This window comes from Belonocnema kinseyi, chromosome 1 (assembly GCF_010883055.1).
Source record: "Belonocnema kinseyi isolate 2016_QV_RU_SX_M_011 chromosome 1, B_treatae_v1, whole genome shotgun sequence".
Classification (NCBI taxonomy): domain Eukaryota; kingdom Metazoa; phylum Arthropoda; class Insecta; order Hymenoptera; family Cynipidae; genus Belonocnema; species Belonocnema kinseyi.
Window position 1 is genome coordinate 118,218,406 of NC_046657.1, and position 16,511 is coordinate 118,234,916.

General features: G+C 36.7%; 1 protein-coding gene across 1 annotated transcript in view; it reads left to right on the forward strand.

The window, feature by feature from the left end:
- The window catches only part of LOC117170831 (pre-rRNA-processing protein TSR1 homolog), a 38,248-nt gene that overhangs the window by 6,311 nt on the left and 15,426 nt on the right, over positions 1-16,511 (forward strand). The window contains exons 2-7 of the mRNA XM_033357878.1: positions 7,383-7,653; positions 7,728-7,974; positions 8,076-8,270; positions 10,356-10,595; positions 14,786-14,954; positions 15,035-15,232. Coding sequence (XP_033213769.1) covers positions 7,383-7,653; positions 7,728-7,974; positions 8,076-8,270; positions 10,356-10,595; positions 14,786-14,954; positions 15,035-15,232 — 1,320 coding nt within the window. The remainder of the gene's footprint in view (positions 1-7,382; positions 7,654-7,727; positions 7,975-8,075; positions 8,271-10,355; positions 10,596-14,785; positions 14,955-15,034; positions 15,233-16,511) is intronic.

Genomic DNA, 16,511 nt, shown 5'->3' on the forward strand with positions numbered 1-16,511 from the left:
GTGCATTCGGTGCTTCGTCATTTCTACGCGAACAATTCTGTTTAACTTTTCAAGGTCAGTGTTAGACCATTTTATGAGCCCGAAGGAGTACGTGAGGACAGGAATGGCATATGTGTTGATCGCCCTGATCTTGCTTGCCGAGTTGAGAAAACTCTTCATAATTAATCTAAGTCTCGTAGTAAAGGCAGTCATTAGGCTTGTCTTAACTATCGTATGTTGAATACCCTTAGATTCAAGAATACCCAGATATTTATATGATTCGCCAGCAGTCATTGCCTCGATGTCATTTTCGAACTCGTTCTCTAACTCTGCGGTCCCTAATTCCCCTCTGATTAAATGCACTTTTCCGCATTTATCTAGTCCGAACTCCATGTGGATATCATTGGAAAACTGCTTTGTGACACCAAGCACTTACTGCAGTTTCTGGTCTGAACTAGCGTACAGCTTCAGGTCATCCACGTAAAAAAGATGGGTCACTTGATGACCATCCTCATTATCATGAATTCTGAACCCATGAGACATGCTGTTTAGTGTTTTGCTCAATGGATTCAATGATAAACAGAACCATAGTGCGCTGAAGGAGTCTCCTTGAAATATACCCGTCGTAAAGCGTATTGATCCAGTTATCCTTGGTTGTCCATGATCAAAATACTTGATTCTTGTACCCCAGAGCCTCATCGCATGGCTTAGAAAGTCAACAATGCGTGGACATATTTTGTAAAGTTTTAAGACTTCAAGCAAATAGTCATGTGGAACGGAAGGAAAGGCTTGCTTGTAGTCAATGTATGCCATGTGTAAGTTCCTTTGATGCTTACGAGCTTGAGTCATGGCAACAGCGTCTATAGTGACTAGATCTTTACAACCTCGTGAGTTTTTACAACATCCTTTTTGTTCTTCTGTAAGAATGTCATTCTTGTCACAATGAGAATATACCTTATCTGCAATGATAGCTGTAAGACATTTATAAATTGTTGGAAGACAGGCTATTGGTCGAAAGTCAGATGGTTTTTGAGCGTCTGGTTTTTTTGGTATCATATACGTAGTACCTTGCCAACGCAAGATGCACATTCGTCAGGTACTTGTACCAGAAGTTGTGCACCATGTCCGGACCTGGAACTTTCCAATTACTTGCCCTCTTCAAGACAACTGAAACATCCAAAGCTGTGATGTTTGTCAGATACATTTCTGGGCTATTGCTTGCCCTTGCTTCCTCCAGTTTGAACCACGCAGTGTCCAAATTGCATCTGTTCATTTTTACCCAAACGCCCGACCAGTAGTTAGTTATATCTTCCAATTGAGGGACTTCGGTGCCTTGGTGGTTATTTGGCTTTACTCTCAGTTCACGATAGAACCTTCTTTCATCTGTCTGAAAGTTTTGGTTTTGTTGCCTTCGTGCATTACTTTTCTTGTACCGACGCAGTCTGGCAGTAAGAACATCAAGTCTCTGTCGTTGAGAGTCTAAAATTTCATCCAATATTGCTGGTGTTACTGTCTCGATGTGCCGAGGGTGGATGATTTTTTAACTTGGTTCATCAGCTTTCTGGTTCTGTTTCCTTTTTTATATTGAGTTAATCGACCCAATTTGCACCTTACTTTGCTGACATCCATATCCAACTTGATCTTCCATGGTGGATCTCGATCCCTTGCTGGAACAAAAACTGCATTTGCAGGCCTAGTTTTTCGGCCCAGCGTTCTAACGGTTGCTACAGCTGCACAGTATACAAGAGTTTGCACCTGTAACGCATTTTGTGCTACGTTCAAATACGTAGGTAAAACCTTACTGTCGAGATGTCCTATTAGTGTACGCAGATGATTTGTAATGTTCATTTTGGGCAGAGAATGCCTCAGTGTTGGTTCCACATATCTGAACTCTAGTAAAGCATGATCAAAATTCCTTTCCAGGTGCTGTAGTTCTTCTGAGATTTCCCTATCTACATGATCGTTAGTAATATCCGGATGTGGTTCTAATAGATCCGGTGCATGATGTTCATTATCCCTAGCACCTATGCCTTCAGCATCAATCAAGTATTTTCGTTATCCACATCTTCCAAGGCGAGCTCATCAATAGGAAGCTGCCGTTCCACTTCCATTTTGATAGCAGCTATTTCAACAGCCGAAAGCAGTCTGTTTACAGATATTGAGCGTTTTTGATCTGCTAGATTCTGCTCATTTATTTTTGTGGCTAGCTCTGGGTATTTAAGTAAAAAGAGTGTATGATGTTCTCTCCTCACACTTTCCCCACATTTCTCTGCCAAAAAATAAAGGCGCATAACATCTCTGTTCATATGGTATGTCCATTTCGTAGCTTTTTTGGTTGCTGAACCTCTGCTTCTGCCTCTGGTTGTATAAGGTCATCCACCTCTGGAGGATGTGGTGGTGTTGGATCATCAATAGGTTGAGGAAGGACATCAATTGCTCCTGCTTGACCGTTTGTTGCGGCTTTCTCTAACTGATGTTCATTGCCGTCGTTTTTCCACGCCAAATCAACCTGTTGTTTAATCTCCATTGCTCGGTCTTCTGTAACATGTAGATTAATCCTGATGTCTTTCACCTTAGCGATAAGATCTCTTAGTGCGACCTTTTGTATATTAGGATACTTTGCAGCAGATTTTGTTCTTAAATTGTATACTTTTTCCTCGTTTGTTTCAAACTTCGCACTTTCATAATAGAGACGCACCAATTCCTCTTTCATTGTGGTATCCCAATTGATGCTCTCCCACGGTATTTCTGTCGAGGTGGTTGGCTCCAAACAGCTAGTGCTAGCGAAAGCATTCTCATCAGGCACAGTTGATGTTCCACTGCTTACCGTTTGTTGCAGATGTTCTTGCTGGTCAGCTGTTTGATTAGTGAGATCTGCCTGACCATCTCGCAGCTCACCATCGCCACCGTCCCGCATACTGTGGCCCCCAGCACTGGCTCCAGGGGCGCCCCGACGATCCTCGGGAAGCGACAAGCGTTTCAAAATCTTTAATATATTCTCCATTTTTCATTGATGGGTTTTGGTGTTCTACTTAGTCCCTCTCCTCTTCGTTATCAGCCTATTTGGCATTGGAAATCCTGTCAATAGCAATGCTACCTCCAACATTGCCGTCAAAGTCATGAGAGGAGAGCTCAAGCCCTACCGCGACATCAACGCGGAACACCTTCGGTAGGGGGAACACCTTCGGTAGGGGGGAATATTATTATTATTATTATTATTATTATAGGTTGAGACTGTATCAGGCCCTGACGCTTGGGTGATCCCGTTGCATCCCCTTATAAGCCTTAATCGTGGCCCCATAGCCCTCTCCATAGGGAGAGGGCCACAGCCATGCTATTGGCTGATCTTGCAGACTTATTGTTGCAGTAACTGCCTGTGAGTGTTACACGTTTCCCCGCAATCGCAGGGCAGTGACAAAGGATTTGAGTAGAAGTCTCATTATCCTTTCCGCGCAGACGACAGACGGGACTTTCTTCAAGACCTATCTTATATCTGTGATACTGGAGGTTTTCGTACCCTATGAACATTTCTGTTAGGACCTTGACTTCATTCCTCCCGAGCTTGAGTAATTCCTTCGCTCGGTGACAGTTTAGTTTGGAGCCTAAGAGTGTTTCAGCCTGTCTGCAGCCAGGGACCAAATCCCACTCATTCTGATATTCCTCGGCCAGCCAACTGTTAATACCTTCAGTGACTAACCTACTGGAAATGCCTTCAACTGGCTCGGCTCCAATAACATTCTCTTTTGCTGCTAGCTTTGCTAACCTGTTCGATATCTCATTGCCCCTGATGCCACTGTGTTCAGGGATCCAGAGCAGAGTGACTTGGTTTTCTGTCGCTAGCTTATTCAGTGCCTCAAAGCACTCCCATACTAGTAGCAACGTGGTCGTTGTTCCATTCATGGACATTATAGCAGCCCTGCTGTCTGAGCAGATACGAATGTTTCTTTAATTGCCATACTACTTTGCCTTACAGGCGCACTGGAGCATGGTCATAAATTCATATTGTAGAACTGTGGGGTAGGACCTCATTGCAATTGTGAAGCCCATTCCATTCCTTCTACGATATACAACGGCTCCTGCGTACTGCTTGTTCCTGGAGCTATCTGTAAACCAGTTGTCTCCAACACTGGACAGGTGTGCCTCACCGTTAACCCATGCCTCTTTCGTGGATAGGCTAACTCGATACTTCTTGTCGAAGAGGTAGCGACGAGTGGATTGATCAGATACTGCTATCGTTTACCATATTTCGTTTCCAGGTCGTCTTCGCAGCCACGGCCTTGATGGTAAGATGGATGGGCTCCAGACCTATTAGTGCCCCCAGACTTATCGTAGGTGTCGACTTTGAGGCACCAGTGATGCCTCTCAGAATCAGTCCCCTGATTCTTTTCAACCGAAACTTCACAGACAGTTCGACCCTGCTCCACCAGACCAGTGCCGCATAGGTTAGCCTGGGTTGCAAGATCGCTGTGCAGATCCACATAAGTGTCTTCGGTTTCAAGTTCCAGTTTTTCCCTATGGCTCTTATACAGAGCCAAAGAGTCGCTACTAGCTTCTTGCACTTGTTTTACAGGTGCTCGTTCCATGGCAGCTTCTCATCCAGAATGACGATATCTGTCCACGAGTCTTTCCGGAAATCCTTGGATGAACTATAACCGAGCCAGCCTGTTTTCGGAATGAAGACTGCGCTCACACCCCTCCATGCCGCCGGTACATAACCCAACGTGAGACTTGCCCAAGCAAGTCTCACAATCGGCCCTAGGATGACCTCACCAGCTCTCTGTAAGAAGACTGGATATATAACATTCGGACCAGGAGACTTGTAAGGACTGAAGGACTTCACGGGCCACCTGGCTGGGGTAACAATCCCGTTGGCTAGTCACCGTTTCGGGCCCAGTTGGACCACAGGCGGCTTTGATTGCCTCGGAGGTGTCCCCCCTCTACTAACTTTGTAAAGCCCGGAAAATGTGCCTTGATCAGGCGAGCTAACGTATCCCCGTCAGACCGTGAGTACCACCCGCTGGGCAATTTCAGAATGCCGAGAATAGCATCCGGATTTCGAGAAAGCAACTTATCCAGTCTAGACGCCTCTGCTCCTTTCTTGATGTCAGTGCAAAGGTTGGTCTAGCTTTCATGCTTTGTCTTATGTATTGCACTCCTATACTCATCCCTCATCGATATAAATGAGGTCCATAGTTCCTTCGTTTTGCCAGTACTGGTACGTCTGCACCTCTCTCTAGTTTCCCTCCGAAGCTCTTTGAGTTTCCCATTCCACCAGTGTGTCTCCCCAGCCTGTCGGACTCTTGAAGGTCGACAAATACTTTTATAAATAGATTTAATGGCTTCCTTGAAAATCTCGACCACCGTCTTCAGGATGTCCACGTCTCTGATTGACCTGGGCACCCCTGAAAGGGCACTTCTTCGTTCCGTGGAAAACTAACCCCAGTCCGTTCTTCTTGGATTTCTCGCGCATTTAGGGCCGGCGGGTTAAGTGGATATCAACTCGAACTCTATCTGTAAGTGATCTGAGAAAGTGGGTTCATCTGAGTGCAGAGAGTGATGTCAATGACTTCCTATGTGACCGAGTTACGAAACATCGGGGTGTTTTTGTATCAAGTATATCTAAATCAGTGGTGATTAGGTATTTTAGTAGATCATTACCTCTTGGGTTGGTGTCCGTGCCGCCCCACAAAAGTATGGTGGGAGTTAGCAGCGCACCCCAGCAGAAGAGAAAGACCCCTTACCTTGCAATATTCCATCAGTCTACATACCTTCACGGGTGAATTGGTATCGCTGTCATATGGAAAGTAAGTTGATTCCATGATTAGCCTTCCTATTCCTTTAAGAACCGTGACTATCACCATCAGGTCTCTAGCACATAGCTCAAGCAGCGAGACGACGTTAACTCCCCTCGCCAGAATGCAAGTGCTTGGATTGGCCGCCTTGCGGTCCGTGTAACAAAAACCATCCCCCTCCCCTCACACCCCAAATGGTATCTAAAACTAACCAGGCTTCCTGAATTATTGAGATACATGTGTGCCTCTCAGCCATGCCCCTATGCAAAACTGCAGAGGCGTCTTTGTTGTGGTGTAAGTTAATTTGGGTAAATGTTAGACCTTGAACAGTCATTTAGCTCTGATCCCGATCTTCTTGTACACCGACAGGCTCCTCCTGCCCCTGGCTGGCAAGCTTAAAGATGACCTGTCCAAAGTGGTAGAAGGGCCTGTTGTTGAGGACTGCAAGAGCCCTTGTCTGCGACTCAGGAATTTGCACAGCTAGAAGATGTTTGATTCCTCCCGCTGTCTTCTTCCTGAGGCCTATCGTGCCTCACGATCCGCCAGGACGCTGTCTTAAGTTAGGGGTTGAATCGCTGTAGTCGCCGGAGGAATACAGACGGTTCTTCCAATTTACATGGGAACCACGCCGTAATCCTAACCATCTTCTGGAGCAACTCAACTTCATCTACCTTAAGAGATGCGCCTTCCCAAGGCCTTTTCACGACTACAGCCTTGTGTAGCCAAGCTTAAACTGCTGGGTCAGCTGCCACAAATACAAATACCCCTCCCCTGCAGAAGGTGTTCTTGATTTTTGGCCATTGGTCTGGGAAAACTCATTCAAGCGCCCTCCAGGCAGCCTTCCTGAAGATCTGAAGTTGCTCTGTAGTGAGCAGCGAGTCCGGGTAGCTCGTATCCGTCACCACCATCGTCTGGGGTTCAGACCTCTCAGCGGCTGTCAGTCCAATCCTCGTCGACTCCCTGTTCGTCGGCTACTGGACCGCCTTGTGCTCCACTAGCCCGCTGCGCTTGCCTCTTTAGTCTACTTGTCAGGGAACCGTTGATGCGTTTCTTCTTATTGGGGGACTGATTGGCCGCTCACGTTTCCATAGTCTCATTCAGGGGGACCCTCAATCCCTCAGCTCCCAGAAGGGCTGGGGGCAGAGCCGCCGCCTTAGTTTAGCTTGCCCCGCATGCAAGGGTAAGACTACTTACTCGGGGACGTCGACTTAATTTTAAACTAAAAGTGTTATAATGCATTGATTTTTAGTATTTTAAGACGTTTGTATATTCCTTTTGATCGCAAGAATTCACACATTCTGAATTTCGAGTTTTCAGAAAGTTAATTTTGAAACTGAGAATTTTTTTTTTGAATTTCAATCTTCGTTACTCGAACTGCTTAATAAAGGAAGCGTCCATGACGAGTTGGACCTTCTTGGTGGCAGCAGGTACTGCCACGAGATTTTGACTCGATCGGCCATGGCAGATAGGGCTGCCGCGCGGCAGTATTTTGCCGACCACTTCTCTACACCCATAGCTGCGTTACTTTCGTGGGGAGGGGGGATTACCTGAAATTGGTAACGTAGTTTATGCATGATTCCTTATTACGAGAGTTAATCAAAATAATTTTAGGTAAAGTGAATGTAAAAACACTGTCAAAACGTATAAAAAGTGAACTGGGAAAAGAGGCCAGACGGCATCAAGCACAGCAAATCCGCCAAAACAAGCGAGATGAGGTTTTGCAGAAGAAACGTCATTTTGGAAGTGCTGCCGCACCCCCATCTTTGATTGTTTTAATTCCTCTACAGAAAGATATAAACATTCAAGATGTCTTAACGGTCCTAAAAAATGCTGACGAAACTACAAGTATTGCTCACAGTCCATGCGGAGCCGTTCATCTGAGGTATATAAACTTCCTAATTTCTTCGTTCACACAACTTTCTTTGTAACTTATGTAATAGATAATTTGTCAAACAGTATTCCGAGGTTTAAACAAAGATTTTCCATTATTGTACCTCCGGTTGGTGATATACTTTCAACGCTGGATGCTGCTAAAGTTGCGGACACAGTGTTGTTTCTAATATCCGCAAAATCTAACATTGACAGTGAGGCGGCGGAAGAAATTATTGACTCCTGGGGCGAAAATATTATATTGAGTGCTCGCGCTCAAGGATTACCCACGACAATAGTCGCTCTCACAGATTTGGATAATCTTCCACAAAAGGTTGCTGGGCCTTTTATTATTACTAATTATTCATTTATTAATCTACCATGTTTTACGTTGATCTCTAAAATTTGTTTTTCAATTAATATATTTTTCAACAGAAGCGGCAAAAGTATAAACAACTCGTTGAGCATAAGGTCTCCAAATGGCTTCCAGAAGAGAAGATTTCAGTTTTAGACAAATCGGTGGACGCACTAAATACTTTACGCCGAGCTGGATCTCAAAAGCAAAGAACTGTATTTTACCGAAGCAAAAGACCTTATTTGCTAGCAGAAAAATTAAAGTATTCTCAAGAAGTAAGTGGTTCTTTTTTTAGCAGCAGAATTGAAAAATTCTGTATTCAATGCTGTACTTTCAATTACCAGGGTGGCCAATGAACCAGTAAACTGAAAAATTGCAGAGAATCTTTTTCTGGTATTTTAGTGATCATCCTGGCTAGATTATGTATTGTTATTACATGCCTCATAGACCGGACCTATTAGTCATTTTTCCTAGTGATTTTAGAATTCTTGGAAATATTTCAGGGTTTTCATAAAAATTCCGAGAAATTTTTAATAGAATTTGAAAGAATTTTCAAGAATTTAGGGTATTTTTAAAACTTTTAAGCTATTTTTAGGAGCTTTTGATATGAAGTATTTTAGAGAATTTTAAAAGATTCCAAGGAATTTTAAAATAATTTAATTAGTTAGAAGTGATTTTAAAGATTTTGAAATCTTTTAAGATAAAGAATTTTCTAGAATATCTGAAGATATGGAATGATTTGACTGGACGTATAAGGTTTCAAATTTTTTAAAAAGATTTCACGTTATTTTGTAGGATAGCCGAGGATTTCAATTATTTTAAGCGATTTTAAAACCCTGTATGTATTTTAATAAATTTTTCATGATTTCAGAAAATATCATCATAAAATTTGACCTAATCTTATAATATTTTAGTGGATTTGAAATTCACCCTAAATTCTTATTAATTTATCCTAAATTCTTTGGAATACTCTTAAATGTTATGAATTCACACGCATTTTTTTAATTCACTTGAATTTCTCTAAATTTACTCTTTTCTACTTCATCCAGTGGATCATATTTTTTATTTTTATAGAGTTTAATTTAATTTATCATGAGGATCAATCGATAAAATGATCAAAGGATTTGAAATATTTTAACGTATTTTTTCAAATTCCTTAGCATTTTCAAGAGCGTCAAAAAAATTAAAAGGAGTTTAAAGAATTTAAAATAATTGAGGTTATTGCAAAATATTGCAAAGACTTTTTTATTGATTTCAGTAATTTAATGAGATTTAAAACAATTAAAAACACTTGAGGGTACTTTAAGAGATTCTAAGGTGTTCTTAAAGGCTTTAAAAAGTTTCAAGGGCTTTCAAAAGATATCATAGTATTCGGAATATTTGGGCAAATTTAACATTATTTCCATCATTTTTTTTTATTTCAGTAGTTTGAAGGCTTTCAGATACTGGAATATTTTAAAGTATTTTGAAAGATTCCAAGGTATTTTTAAGATGAATTTTTTAAAATGAATTTCAAAAAAATATTTCACAATACATGAGAGATTTCGTAGGGTTTCGAAGATTTAAAGAGGTATTTACATTTTTTCAATTCACTTGAAATTCGCTCTGAATTCTTAGTAATTTATCCTAGATCTTTCTAAATTCTTTTGAATTCTTCTAAATTCACTCAATTCTACGCAGTTCAATTAATTTTTCCATTAAACATTTTTTTTTTAATTAACTTCATTTCTTTTTAAATTCAGCTTGACTTTTTACGAATTTTATCTATTTTTTCTCATTTCTTTTACATTTCTCAAAATTCACTCAAAAGTTATTGTAAACAATAGATAAATGTTTGATTCTTAAAATTGTTCCAATTCATTTAATTTAATTTGAATTTAGCTTGAATTGTTTTGTAGTAATTAGCCACTTCTTGTGGTAGAAATTAGTCGGGTCTCCGAGATTTGAAGAGATGTGAAATGTTTTTTGAATTCACCCTTGCATTTTTTAAGCTCATTTTAAAGTTACTCAATTCAATGAAGTTTGTTTCATATTTTCAAATTGTTTAAAAATTATTTAATTTTTTTAGATTCATCTTCAATTGTAATGGATTTCATTTTATTCTCTTCTATTATCTTAAAGTCCTCTAAATTCATTCCAGTTTTTCGGAAATAAATGGATTTTTAAATATTTAAAAATATTGTTTCCAATACATTTGAATTCTCTTGAATGTAACTTGAATTGTTCTGCAATTCTCTGCATTTACCCTGAATTAGTTACCCTTTGAGCTCGAAAAAAGTACCCTTTGATCCCTATATTTTATTCCACAGGGACTGTGAGGTCTGATATTATTAATAATATTATTTTTGATCTGGAATCAGGGATCGGAGGGTCTTGGAACGTTAGAAGTGACTGGATATTTGAGAGGAAAGCCTTTGTCCGTGAATGGTTTGGTCCATTTGCCAGGGTTCGGAGATTTTCAAATGAGTCGTATCGATACTCCTGATGATCCTTATCCCCTCGAAAAGGGAAAAAGGAAGACTCAATTGAATGGAGAGAATGAGCCAATGGACGGTGAAGTTGAAACGAAAATTCTTCAGACTGCAGATCCGAGTAAACAGGTAACGAAATTAAAATTGTTTAGGTACTTGAACTGGCAAGGTGGCGACTTGACCGGGAAACCGGGAAACGCCCCGGAATTTTATCGACCGGAAAAACATCGGGAATTTAATTTAAAACCTGGAAATTTATTTTTTATTATTTCTATGATTTTGTCCAATTTAGAAAAGTAATTTCTACTTTTTCTACTCTCGCGTGGCCAAGAAGTCAAAGAGTTTTTATTAAAATTAGAAATCAAGAATATAATTTAGAATACTTAATATTAATAAATTTATTTTTTCACCTGGAACTATCATTTAATGCACTTAACGAAAAAAAGTTTTAAATTTTACCGTAAAAACCCGAGAAATTACCGGCTTTTTATCAATCAAAGAGAGAGCTTATTATATGATTTAAAGAATGTAACGTTACTTGAGTCTGACTTTGTACATTTTTATTCATACTTTATGAGAAATAAAATTTTTACCTTTTTCTATTATAAGGAACATTTTTTTCAATTTTTTGCTGTAACATTTTTTTCACTAATTTGAATTTGATAATCAAATTGATGATATTCCAAAAATACAGAAACAATTATTTTTCCAATTTTTTCAAAAAATACATTCATCAATTTTTATTCGTTTACCCCTCATTTATGCTGGCTTGGAACGTTGAATTTTATAAAATAATTATCGTTTTTATTTTAGGACAGGGAGTTTCTGTAAAGAAATATTATTTCACTTGGAACAGGGAATTTTTGACGTGGAACGGGAATTTTTTTAAACAATTATATTGCAGATTTAGAAAAATGAGTTTAAAGAATACCTGTTCTAAGGCAGAATTCGAATTTCTTGCTAATCACGGTTAAAAATTAAACTCTTCTGTTAAAAATTAATATTTTTGTTTGAGAATTCAATTCGTAAAAAAAAAATAATTACTTTATTGAAAATCTTTTTTTTACTAACAATTTAACTATTGCAGTAGAAAATTTAACTATTTTGCTGAAATTCCGTTTTTTTAAATTATTAACAATTAGGTTTTTAACGGAAAATTAAACTATTCTATTTTTGGTTAAAAATTGATATTTTCTTGGATGAAAATTGATATTTTTGTTTAAAAAATGAACTATATGTTTGAAAATATATTTACTTTGTGGAAAATTAGTCCTTTTTGTAAAAAATTAATCTTTATGTTTGAGATTCATCATTTTGATTGCAAATTATTTTCTCCGATTGAAAATGTAACTGTTACATTTTTGACTGGAAATTGATCTTTTATAAGTCAAAATCAAACAATTTGGCTGACAGTTTGTCCTTTTTGCTTGAAAATTCAAGTATTCCAGTTAAATATTTATTTATTTATTTGAAAAATCATCTTTCAGGTAAGAAATAAAATTGCTTGGTTGAAAAATAAACTATTTTTTTTAATTAATTGTTTTGAAAAGATTTTTTGATTTTAATTAAAAATTAATTTCTTTAGTTGGAAAATGAGCGATTTGATTGAAAACTTGTTATTTCTTTAGATGGAAAGGATTTATTTTTGCGGAAAATTCAACTATTTTGTTGACAATTTGTTTCTTTTTTGTTTAACTGAAAGCGTAACTCTTATTTCAGTTGGATATTCCATAATTTTATTTAAATATTCATTTCTTTTGTTGAACATTCATTCTTTGACTAAAAATTTAATTATTCCATTTTTTATTTGAAAAGGATCTTGTTTACTTAAAAGTTCTTTTTATTTTGATTGGACGTTGATTTTTTAAACTTAAAACTAAAAGTAAAAAAAAAAGGTTATTGGTTTAAAATTAAACTATTCCATTTAAAAGTCCATCAGTTTAGTTAAACATTCATCAGCTAGCTTGATAATTAATTTTTACATTCTCATCAGAGGAGGTATTAGATTTGTGTAAAATTTGAGCCTCCAGTTTTGGTCAAATTTCCACGTTTTGAGATCCCCTGAATCCTAAAAACAGGCTTTTACGAATGTGTCTGTCTGTATGTCTGTCTGCCCGTGAACACGATTACTTTTGAAAAAATTAATCTATCAGATAGCCCTTTGGTACACTCGTTCAGTGTCCTAAACTAAAGGTCAAGTTCGTTAGCCAGCCATTTTGGATGAAAATTCAAAAAGTGGGCACATTTTGAACATTTTTGAGACCACTTTTTTCAAAATTCAAAAATTCTCTGTACGGTTATTCATAGAATTAAAAAAATTAACAATTTATCCTAATGACTTTTATTGAAAAATCAAAAATTGCTAGAGTTATAGCATTTTCAAAATCCAGAAAAACAAACTAAATTGGACAATTTAAGCGAAACAACGCATGATACGAAAAAAGTCTGTAGAAAAAAAACGTTGCTTTTTGAAAGCCCTACAAGATTATGATAACAACTTTTTCAATTTGGTCAAAAAGTTGAAAATTCAAAATTTGATCGTACAAAAAATTTTTGAAACCACATTTTTTCAAGATGTGAAAATTCTATGCACGTTTGTTCATATTACTCAGAAAATCAAACAATTTATCCTCATGACTTTTTTCTATAAAAAGAAAATGATCAGAGTTAAAGCATTTTCAAAGTCCAAAAAAAAACAAACTAAAATGAACATTTGAAGCCAAAAAACGCATGATATGAAAAAAAGTCACGAGAAGAAAAACTTTTCTTTTTGAACGCCCTACAGGACTGTGATAAGAACTTTTTAAATTTAATTTAAATTTAATTTTTTAATTTGGGCCGCGCCCTGGAAAGAACTAAAAATTAAGAATGAATCACTTTTCGATATAAGCTACGAGAAAAAATGAGACAAAACTTATTCACCCAAAAAGGAGCTATAATTTTTGATAGGACAGTTAGTTTTTGCTTAAGTCGTAATAAATAACATCCTAAATCAAAATATTAAATTGGTTTGAAAAAACGACACAAGGTATGAACTTAAATTACCAAACAAAAGTTGTTCGCCTAAAAAGATCTATAAATTTATTTATTAATTATTTTTCGATCGGACGAGTAGATTTTCTTTTAATCATAAAACATAAGACTAAAAGTTAAAAAATTAACTTTTTGGAAAAAGCACAGAAAAGACGAAAGAGGACATAGAATCCTATATAGGATCCTATATAGGTTCCTGTACCAGACCCTATGCAGATGCGCATTAGTTTTTATTTAATAGTAAAAAACAACATTAAAAATGAAAAATTATAAAAACAAGGAAATAAGAATTAGTATGATTCAATGACATGTTGGACAAAATCGAGTGCGAAGCACGAGATACGTGATGAGAATGTGTTCGTTAAAGCCAAAAGAGCTTTAACGAAAGAGAGTTCAAAAGCACAAAATTTCAGTTGTCGGTCCGTTCACCTTTGATTTTAAAAGGTCTGTGCCCGAATGCGGCAGAAATGCAAAGACTAAGCGCGGAGTGCGATTGCCCTCAGTCGCGTGCCGTAGGTGCGCTCAAACTCTTGAGCTAAGCTTTTTTAACGAAAGAGAATTCACAATCACAAAATTACAGTGGTGGATGTTTTGAGTCTTAATTTTTAAATGTTTGCGCAAGGATGTGCGAAAATATAAAGACGGAGCGCGTAGCGCGAGTTAAATTCATAATCGAGCGCGAAGCGCGAGAACTAACAATCGCGTGTCCTGGGCGCGCTCAAACTTGCGAGCGAAGCGAGCTGCGCGCGATGGGAATGTGCCCGCGTGGCGGGCAGATTTTTTAAACTAAAAATGTAACTATTATTTTTTTTTTCAAAATTCAACTATTTGGTTGAATATGTGTCTTCTTTAATTGATAATTCAACCATTTCCTTATAAATCCACGTATTTTGTTGAAAAATTGTATCCTTTGGTAGAAAATGAATCTTTTTATTAGAAAATTAATTTTATTGTTTAAAAATCCATCTTTCTAGATGAAAATTCAAGTATTCCAGTTAAATATTCATCATTTTAGTTCAAAATTAATTAATTTTGCAATTTTTTTCTCTGTTGTGTTAACAAATTGTTATAATGAACGTCACGAATTAAATTAAATGCTTATGTTTTGCAACAAATATGAATTTGTTACTTTCAGTTGACAGTGAAAATTGAAAACCTTTACCGGGTAATACTGGGAAATGACCGGGAATTTGAAATCGTCCGCCAAATCGGCAATGGGTAGCTCAAATAATTATTAATTTAATTGTCCTTGAAATGAGATTTATCAATTTTCGGATGAAATTCAGGAATCCCTTCAAGCAGAGAACATGCCAGATCCAATGGATGCTGAACAAACTTGGCCCACAGAGGAGGAACTGAAACAGGCGGAAGCTCAACAAAAGCGCAAGCTCGTAAAAGTTGTTCCCAAAGGAACTTCTGAGTATCAAGCGGCTTGGATTCCTGACGAAGATGCTGGTTAGTCTTCATTTTTTTAATTTATATAAGATTGGGACAATTTTCAGTAGTTTTTTTCATATCAAAATTTTGAATCGCAGAGGGCGTGGATGATGACTTGTCTGAATCGGAGGACGAGATTTCGGTTGATGAGGGAATGTCAGAACCTGATAGTGAACAAGAAAATGATAAAGAGGAGTACGAAACGATGACGATGTCCGAGGCTGCGCACGACGAGCAACGATACGACGAAGAGTTGGATTTGATGGAGGAAAGACAGGAACTTGAGAAAATACAAAGTAAGAATTTTTCAAAAATTTTACCTGCAGCTTTTTAGATTTTTATTATTTATTTGTTTAAGGTTTTTTTTAGGCCTTGCTGACTTTAAAAAAATGTATAATAAGATCGAAGCTTCTGAGTCAGGGATGTTGAGAAAAAATCTTTTAAATCAGAGAATTTTTGTAAGAAATAAATGTCAAAAAGTCACCTTTTTATCAACCCACTTTGTTAAATAAAAATATCACATTATTCAATTGTATTTTAATAAATTAACTCATGGGTTAATCATTATTGAATTCAGGTATATACCTATTTCTGAACTGTCTTGAATTCTTTTGAAACATTTCGGGGTTTGTTAAAAATTCCGAGAAGTTTTTAATAGATTTCAATAACTTCAAGTGATTTTTTTTAGATTTTAGGGTAATTTTAATACTTTTCAGGCATTTTTCAGAAGCTTTTAATTTTAAACATTTTAAAGTAAGGAATTTTCTAGAATTTCGGTTCATATGGAACGATTTTACAGGACCTATATGATTTTCAAATATTTTAAAACAATTTTCCGGATTTTATAAGATTTCCGAAGATTTCAATTATTTGAAAGGATTTCAAGTTCTCAATGTATTTTAATACATTTTCCAGGATTTTAGAAAATATGATCATAAAATTTTACGATATTTTATCATATTTAACTGGATTTTTAAAGAATTTATTCACGAGAAGTAAGGTTTTTTATAGGATTTCAAAGGATTTTAAATATTTCAGTGGATCATAAAACATTTCTAGAAAATTTTAATCGATTTAAATAATTATAGAGGATTTCAAATCAATAAAAATATTTCAAGGTAAAGCATTTTTTAGAATTTCGGAAGCTATGGAACGATTTTACAGAATCTATAAGGTTGTAAGATAATGAAAAATATTTCAAGGGATTTTATCAGATTTCCGAGCATTTAAACTCTTTTTAGGGATTTTAAAGCTCTCAGTCTATTTTAATTCATTTTCCAAGAAATATCATAGAATTTCACGATATTTTATCATATTTAATTGGAATTTTAAAGAATTTATTCACGAGAAGTAAGACGTTTTGTAGGATTTCAAAAGATTAAAAATATTTTAATGATTCATAATACATTCCTAGAGATTTTTAATTGATTAAAATAATTAGTAGGGATTTCAGAGCGATTAAAATATTTTAGGATACAACATTTTATAGAATTTCGGAAGCTATGGAACGATTTTAAAGGATCCACAAGGTTGGAAGAGATTTAAAAAGATTTTATAAGATTTGCAAGCATTTAA